General features: G+C 42.4%; 1 protein-coding gene across 5 annotated transcripts in view; it reads left to right on the top strand.

Annotated features, from left to right (window-relative positions):
* The window catches only part of LOC123499197, a 33571-nt gene that overhangs the window by 15707 nt on the left and 8665 nt on the right, over positions 1 to 9199 (top strand). The window contains exons 2-4 of one of the 5 annotated variants that reach the window (XM_045246924.1): positions 5807 to 6688; positions 6967 to 7310; positions 8344 to 8463. In XM_045246924.1, coding sequence (XP_045102859.1) covers positions 6972 to 7310; positions 8344 to 8463 — 459 coding nt within the window. In that variant the 5' untranslated portion in view covers positions 5807 to 6688; positions 6967 to 6971. Of the gene's footprint in view, positions 1 to 5806; positions 6689 to 6886; positions 7311 to 8343; positions 8464 to 9199 lie in introns of those variants that run through there. The other 4 variants (XM_045246925.1, XM_045246923.1, XM_045246926.1 and 1 more) reach the window with 4 other exon arrangements.

Raw genomic sequence — 9199 nt, 5'->3', positions numbered from 1 at the left:
GTTTTTTGAGGAGTGACGCAGGTTTTTTGAGTCATGTGGAGGCTGTAGAGTCAAAAGTCATGTATTTAACACCTTATCATGAAGAAGCAAGGGCACGAGGGAGAGAGAAAGTATTAATCTTGTCCTTGTGTGAGTCATGCAGTGGTTTTGGAGTGAGTGAGGCTGGTTTGTTGAGTCATTTGAAGGCTGTAGTGTCAAAAGTCAAGCATTTATTTATCACTTTGTCGTAAGAAAAGAAGGTACAAGAGAGAAACTACTAATTGTGTCCTTGTGTGAGTCATGCAGTTATTTTTAAGTAAGTCAGACTGGTTTTTTGAGTCATTTGGAGGCTGTAAAGTCAAGAGTCATGCATTTATCACTGTCATGAAGAAGTAAGGCACGAGAGAGAGAAAGTACTTATCTAGTCCTTGTGTGGAGTGAGTCAGGTGGTTTTTTGGAGTCATTTTGAGGCTGTAGTGTCGAGTCATACATTTATCATGAGGAAAGCTAGTGACAGATAGACAGACAGACAGACAGACAGACAGAGACGGAGGGAGAATCATGCAGTATTGGTCATTTAGTGAAAGTACATGAGGTGTCTTACTTTCACCTCCCTCGTTGACATGGGTTGACTCTGCTGTTGCCTGGCTCCCCTCTCTCCTCCTTCCTCTTCCTTATCTTCCTCCTCCCTCTATCTCTTCATTCCTCCTCTTCCTTATCTACCCCCTTCCTCTTTTCCTTCCTCTTCCTCCTGCTGCTCCTCTTCTTTATCTTTCTCCTCCCCTCTCTCTTCCTTCTCTTCCTCTTCCTTATCTTCCCCCTTCCCTCTATTTTCTTTCTCTTTCATTACTGTTTCTTTGTTTCTTTCTCATATTTTCTTCGGTATTTTTTTTCTTTCTTTTTTCTCCTCTTCACTATCTATTTTGTCTCCTTTTCATTTTTCCTGTTGCTGGTTGATTCTCTCCTTTCTTCTTTCTTCCTCCTTCCTCCTCCTCATCTTCCATCTCTCTCTTTCTCTTTCTTTCTTTCTCATCTGTTTGTTTGGCTTTTTTCTTCCATGTCTTCTATCCTTTCATATTTTTCTTCCTAGTATTGTTATTTTTTTTTTCTTTTCCTACCTCTTTTATTTCCTCCTCCTCCTCCTCCTCCTCCTCCTCCTCCTCCTCCTCCTCTGTTTCTTGGACTTCTTCACAGGTGGCTGTATCTCAAAGTGTTTCCTGGGAATCTTGTTATCAATTAGCTAGAGAATATGCAGAGTTGTCATGGACTTGCATAATTACCACCACCACCACCACCACCCTTATTACTACTACTACTACTACTATAATTATGTTGTAAGAGCTCAAGATGATATATGTATCTGGATAATAAGTTGTTTGTATTTTTTATTTTTTTTTTTATTATTATTTTTTTTTTTTTACAAAACACCAAAGAAACATAGAGAGAGATGGGGGGGGGATTGGAGTAGTCATTATAAAAGCACTCTTAACATTTACAGATTCAGCAGCAAAATATGAACATGTGAACCATATTGTGAGTACCGACACTTACCAGCAATATACAACAGACCACTAACCTTTTACCACCAGTCATCGTTACACTCACCTTGGTATTGACTGCAGGCAGGCCGGTACAGTGCATTGCCAGAGTGTGTGTGGTGGTGTCAGATATGTTACAGTAGGCAAGGCAAGCAATAAACCACTTAACATTTGAAGTCTTAACTCCCTTCAATACTGGAACACATTTTGATCATGATTTTTAGGTTTGATTAGACGGTTTTATTTACACTAGGAAGGGTTTATGGAGGTCAGAAGATAAATGGCCAGAGTCTTCACTATTTTAATCCCCATATAAGTTTCTGAATCTATAAAATCACCAATATGAAAACTCGTCGTGGTACTGAAGGGATTAAAGTTTGCTACGAGAACTGGCATCTAAGTGGGCCTTTTTTTTTTTAGTTATTTTTGTTGCCCTTGGCCAGATTTCCCTTTACATTAAAAAAGCATATAGGTCTGTATATGTTGGCAGATTCTGTATGGGTGTGTGTGAGTCTTGAGTCTATTTAGGAGGCGGAGACAAGGTACAGAACACTTAAGATAAAATACCCACTAGAATTAAGAACAAATCACTCATCAGCAGTCAGTACACGTTAATATGGAATGTAGAGAAGGATATATGTATTACCAATTGCATAAGTGTATCTGAGGTCTTAGGACTTGACAAAACTAACCTAACCTAACATAATATAGAGCTAAGGTAGATTTATATGTATGTAGACGTATGAGTGTTGGGTTTATGAAGAAGCATAGAGTAGGTAGAAAAGGAAGAGTGAGGCAGCATAGTATAGAACATAGGTAAATCTGTATGTATATGTTAAGTCTAAGGGTGTTGGGTGTATGAAGAAGGGTAGGGTAGGTAGAAAAGGAAGAGTCAAGCAGCTTAGTATAGTATGGATCTGTATGTATATGTCATGTATGGCTGTGTTTGGTGTGTGAAGGAGCAGGCAGGTAGGAAGGAAGCATCAGGTAACAGTGTGGATCTCTATGTATATGTGTGTGAAGGAGTGTAGGGCAGGCAGGAAGGAAGTGTTGGGCAGCAGTGGGAGTGCCTATTTCTGTGTCCACTCCTGAATGTTTCCAAAGCTGCCCCAGAAATAGGAGTCTTAAGAGGAACGGTCTGGGTCAGCCTTGTGCCTTGAATGTCAGTGAACACAAGGTTGTATGCGTGACACTTTGCTTTCACCTCCCATCCCCCCCCGCTCTCTCTCTCTCTCTCTCTCTCTCTCTCTCTCTCTCTCTCTCTCTCTCTCTCTCTCTCTCTCTCTCTCTCTCTCTCTCTCTCTCTCTCTCTCTCTCCTTTTCTTAGATACCTTGTCTTGCATTACCTCACCTTACCTTGCCTTGCCTTGTCTTGTCTTGTCTTGTCTTGTCTTGTCTTGTCTTGTCTTGTCTTATTTACCATCCTTTTCTTTTCTTTTTTGTTCCTTACTTTGAAACTTTGAAAGCTTCTCTCTTAACTGGAAATCTTTGCCATACCTAGGACTGGCAAGAAAAAAAGAAAAAAAGGGAGGGAAGAAATAGGAAAAAAAATGGGTTGTGATCTTTATAATTGCAACAGGAAGTATCATAATCATACATCTGTCATTTCTGGACCAGAGAGAGAGAGAGAGAGAGAGAGCGCAGAGTAGTGTTCTAGTCCTATATTTGTAACAGGAAAGGGGAAGAAAAAAAATTTGAAAGGTGAATTGATGTAAGGAAGAAGACCAGAGGAAGGAGGTGAAGGAGGACAAGGTGACCAGTTACTCCGGTGATATAAACAGTAGATGAGGATAGAAGGGAAAGTGGTGTATGAGTCAAAAATATGGAAGTGAATTGATAAAAACCTCTCCCCCTATCAAGTAGAAATTAAAGATGTAAAACTTGAAGTAAAGACAAAGGAAAAGGTGATTATCTAAGTTCAAACACTGGAATGAATTGGAAAAGTCATATTCAGTTGAAAAGTTGTATGTGTATGGCTGTAAATAAACTAAATACTGTCTTTCCTGTTGAGTATGAATATGAGAATTGAATAATACTTAAAGACCAAGAAAAGTGGTGATGTGCATTTAAATATTGAGCTGAAATGAAGAGGCCATTATTCAATTCAAAGGTTGCCGTATATGACTTAAGATATTGACATGGCAGTACAAAACATGAGTCTGCTTCAAGTTACAGGAACCATAGCCACTGTAGGACTTAAAACAGAGACCAGGGAAAACAATCTTGTGAATTTAAATGCTGGAGTGAAATAGCTAAGTCTCATTTAGTGTAAAAGTTATATATGTCTGTAAATATTGAGACAGCTTTGCAAAACATGAGTCCATCCCATCCATTAAAAGCCACGGCTGATGTAAACAAAGACCAGGAAAGTGAAATGGAAAGTTATGAGCTATTGTAAATATTATGGCGATACAAAACATGGCAGACAAACACAGACCTATCCTTTAATTATGCAGGCTAATGTTCAACTCTACACAAGACAGAAGAACAGAGAAACACAGAGGTATCTTTTAATTGTACAGCCTTACTTACATTTAACTTTCTCCCACTCACAGAACCTAAAGAAACACAAATGAACCTTCTAATTGTGCAGTTTTGTACATAACACAACTCACAGAATGGCAAGGGATACACTGACATAACCTTTGTGGCCCAGTTCACTTTGGGCAGGGCAGGGCAGAGCAGGAAGTTGTGTCACTGCAGAGTTGTGTGTTGTTGCATGTTGGCTGGCTTTGTGGCACTAGGGGGAGAGGAGCAAGACGGCCTTTGCTTGGCACTGCGCCACCTCCTGACCTTGTTGCCATGTGTGTGCGTGTGTCTCTCTCTCTCTCTCTCTCTCTCTCTCTCTCTCTCTCTCTCTCTCTCTCTCTCTCTCTCTCTCTCTCTCTCTCTCTCACATCTCTCACATCTCTCCAAGTCATCTATCATTGTAGGTGTTGGATCTGTTTTGTGGAAAGTCAAGCGATACGACAGATACCTTTGTTTATGTCCTCAGCCTCTGTGCTGGAGAGATTGAGTGCTGGTATTGCAGTGTAAAGTGTAGTGTATGTGTCTTGCCTCCATAAAGTAAGAGTGTCATCTTTAATCTTACACAGCGAGGGACTAAACTTGTGTAAATTTAGGTGAGATTGAGTTATGTTACTTTGGCATCAAGGGAAGTAGAGAAACTGCACACTTCAGATTTCCCTAGATTAAGAATGTCTTGCTTAATCTTACACAATGAGGGACTAAACATGTGTGAATATTATTGAGAGTGAATAATAATATCATTTATTATCATATTTGACTGTGGAGAGGAGTGGTGTGTGCTTCGGACCCCCCAAAAATTAATACAATTCCCACACTTGATATTACATAATGAGGAACCAAATGTGTGTGAAGATAGTTAAGAGTGAAATTAATTGCTTCAGATTAGTGTGTACCTTTCATTCTCCCGACACGCAAGGAACACTGGAGACCTTGGCCTTATTGAGCTCTCAGCTGACTGCCACATAGCTGTTTTGCTCCTCCTCCCTCACCTCAAAATTGACTCTCCTCCTTACCTTACCATGCACCTTTCTGCCTCAAAGTTCCTCCTTATCATGTTTCTAAGAGGAAGATTATTATATCTATTAAGGGATATTTCTTTGTACACTCCTTCAAATGTCCTTTCTCATCCTTCCTCATCTCAAAATAGCCTCTTCCTATCTTACCATGTGCATTCCTAGCCACTACTTACTTTATTCCTAGCCTCTCCTTACTTTACCATGTGCATTCTTAGCCTTTACTTACCTTACCATGTACATTTATAGCCTCATCCTACCTTACCATGTACATTCCTAGCCACTACTTACTTTATTCTTAGCCTCTCGTTACTCTACCATGTGCATTCCTAGCCACTCCTTATTTTATTCTTAGCCTCTCCTTACTTTATCATGTGCATTCATAGCCACTTTTTGCCTTACCATGTGCATTCCTAGTCTCTCCTTACCCTACCATGTGCACTCCTAGCCTCATCCTACCTTACCATGTGCATTCCTAGCCTCATCCTACCTTACCATGTGCATTCCTAGTCTCCTTACCCTACCATGTGCATTGCTGTCTCTGTATTGCTCCATTTCCTAAGAGAGATGGCGGCAAGTTGGTATGTTAAAGGATGTAAAAATCTATACGTAGTTGCTTTTATCTCTTTGTATTTCCTTTCCTTTTTAAGACAATATATGCTGAGTTACTTTATTTTTTTAAGGGTGAATAGAATTAGAATTGGTGGTGTTGCAGTGGCTGTCTTAACTTGTCGTTCACTGTTCCAGGCAAGATGTGTGGAGGCGGTGAGGTGAGCGCCCGAGGTCCCCGCCCCCCCCAGCAGCTCTCGCCGTGCCCCCAGTGCCTCCGCCGTCGCCGCCGCCGCCCACAGTAATCACCACCATGACATCGGCCTGAACCCTCCTCTCCCACACCCCACACACCCCCCTAACTCACTCTCCCACTAGTTCACTCCCACCACCACCACCACCACTACTACCACTACTACCACCACTACATCCATTACCACCTCCACCACATTCACCATCTCTCCTGCCACTTCTCCCATTCACTGTTGGTTTATTTGCATTCTGAGCAGTGTTATTTAGCCAGTACCAGAGGTTAAGGGTTCCTGCTACCACACTACTTACTTAGCACCACTCCGGGAAGATATTTGCTTACCGGAAACGAAAGAAACGAGTAGTCCTTCCTGTCAGTCAGTCACACAGCTCCACTCTCTGATGCCTCTCTCGGCCAGCATCGCCTAACAGGGTCGTGCTGTGTTTACTGTAGCAGCGTCCCAGTGCTGCTCGAGAGTGGTGGACCATCCCAGCGTGGAGCATCTCTCTCGCTCCAGTCACCCTAACCTCCAGGATACCTCTCGTCTAGAGCCAGCATTGTGAGGCTCTAGATTGAGAAGTCATCCCAGTGATACACTATGTCACTCTTGTAATACATCAACAGTCTCTTCTTTTTTTTGCTCAGTTAAAGTTTTGTTCATTACCTCCTTAGCTTTATCATCCTTTGTTCATCCCTCACATATCATCTTCCTTTGCCTTTGCACTCTTCCCCACACGCCTTGCTGCTTTCGCAGTCACCTTCCCGAAACCCTCAATCGTGATCACGACCTGAAGATGAATGATAGTTTCCAGCCACCCACCGTGTTTAAGGTGAGTCCTGTCTCAGTCTGGCATCTTTTGATACTTGTCAGTGGATTAGTTCCTTAAGATCTTACATTTTGTGTTTTCAGCATATGATTATATCTTACATTTTTGTTTTAGAGAATACAGTTACTTGTGTACTTGCAAAATACAGATTTTCATGTAAATTACTCTGTTTTGATATGATGTATGAAATATTCCTGGTAGTGACAAGTGAGTGATACTGATGTGAAATGGCAGACTCAAAGGTGACGTCCTCTCCCTCACATACACACACACACACGCAGTTGTTATGAAGCTGGTACGGTGTGAGTGGGTGCCCTCACTGGTGGTGGAGTGGCTGTGTGGGGAACTGGAGGAACGCGGCATTCCCGGCCCCACATACGCCCATACCCTGCTCTCCCTCCTCCACCACCACTACTGCCCCCACCCGGCCCCTGCCATCCCCAACGTTCCGCCCCACGCCTCAGTCACCGGCTCCTGCCCTGCTGGCACCCGCTATTGCCCCCCACTGTCCCGACGCCTCCTCGATGACTTTGATTTGCGCGACTTGGACCTGGATGACCTGTTAGACCAGACCACTCACCCAGACGCTGACCTCCCAGACCTCTCAGCCATCACCCAGCAGCAGGTGAGTGACCCAAGCTGACCTGTCTTTAAGTATTGGTTATTTATATTTAGAGTTTGGACATCCCTTGAAATGGTCTTATTCCTCCTCCCTTACCTTGAGATAGCCATTCCTTTGTACCTTAGAACTTGAGAAGTGTCTTTAAGCATCTCAGGGTGTCCCAGGCTCACTATTAGGTTCATTCCCTGGAGAAGTTTAGTGGGAGACACAGAGAGTGTTTCCTTACAGGTTATGAGGGGAGGATAAAATAGTCACTTGATGGTCTATCTCTTAGTCTTTTATTTCTGTCATTCTTCTCTCAGGTCATTAGTTTAGTGCTTTGAGGTGCATTCTCAGGATGTATCTTCATTTGTATAAGAGTAACTCGTGTCTGAAAGAAATGATGATGTGAAACGTGTGTAGCAAGTCTCCTCACCCCAGGAGACAGGAAAGAATGTGCCAGCTTCAATTTAAAACCATCATTTGAGTCACACAAATTCAAACATAGCTCAGTGCATCTCACTCCTTGAAATTTCACTCACACAAGAACCAGAGTGATGCACTGAAAAGTTCGGCATTGGTGCAGCATTAAGGAGACTGTGAACAATAGTCTCTTTTGTTCTGATTGACAGGAGCAATTGTGAAGGAAACATTGCAAAGAACACATGAATGAATGTAATCATCTGACATCCTTTCTGCACCCACCTAGCACTAGCAAGTAGCAAGTCTAGAGGAAGATAATTTGTTCGGGGAGGAAGTCTGAAGTAAAGGTTATGCGAGAGACCAATCCCAACGTAAAAGTATTCTAGGTACTGTTCAGGTGAAGAGAAGGGCACCAGGTGTTGATAGGCATCCTATAGTCATTCATAGGTACCAAGAAGTGGCCATATATGTGTGATTAAGAACAGGAATGTATAGCAAGATGCTTGATGGTGACAAGGGAGTTGAGGTCATGTAGGTTTAGGTAAGGACAGAAATGTATAGATAGCAACTAGCAAGGTGTTCCAAGACTGCGCCTACCAGCGAGTGTTAAGGCCTGTGCCTGCGTCCCTTGTAGCGTGGAGGGAGCCGCCGGGCACGTAAACGCCACAAGGTCCGCCAAAAACACCGCATTCTGACCTCAGAGCAACTGCAGAAGGTGGCAGCTCTCCAGTGCCTCATGTCTGCTTCTGATGAGGTAAAGCTCTTGTTAATAGAGCATCCTTCCTATTACACACTCACCTAGCTTGCCTCAACCCTTGCTACTTTATTACACCTTGGACTGTATTCTGAAACGCTTCTGCACTACATCCTAATTATGGGTGTTTTCAGGGTTCTGGTGATAGATTAACAAGATTTCTACATTATGAACAGAAGACACTCCTAACAACCCAGCTCCTTATCCTTTGAAAATAGTTGCAGTGAGAGCAAAGCATTTCTGAATATGTACCAGTGCCTCTAGCCTCACCACACCAGGGAACACCACACACACCCCTGCTCTCCTTCCCATCTGCACTCACCTCCTCCTGCCCTCCTACCTTGTCTTGTCTTGTTTTGCCACAACACATGCATTAAAGACCGAGTTTACCAAGTGATCAATTCTTGCCACCTCCAGCAAGCAGAGGTGATTAGTATGTCAATAGTTGTGTGTGTGTGCACCCTTCTTATGTGTTCATTTATTTAGTTCAGTCCATTTTGTGTTGTAGAGGAAATTGATTACTTTGTTTTGTTCTTAGTTAGTGTAATGCTTGAGGTATTGTAAGGGATACTGTATATATTCCTTCTTTATTAGTTTTATATTTTAATGGATATTTGTAAGACAAGTTTGTTAAGGTAGGAAAAATAATTGTTTTTATTTATGAATTAGTTGATAAGTCTAGGATGAGAATGCTGCTGGTATAGACAACAGGTAAACATTACTTGCTTGAGAAGGA

This window comes from Portunus trituberculatus, chromosome 49 (assembly GCF_017591435.1).
Source record: "Portunus trituberculatus isolate SZX2019 chromosome 49, ASM1759143v1, whole genome shotgun sequence".
NCBI lineage: Eukaryota > Metazoa > Arthropoda > Malacostraca > Decapoda > Portunidae > Portunus > Portunus trituberculatus.
This window is presented reverse-complemented; position numbering and strand designations above follow the sequence as displayed.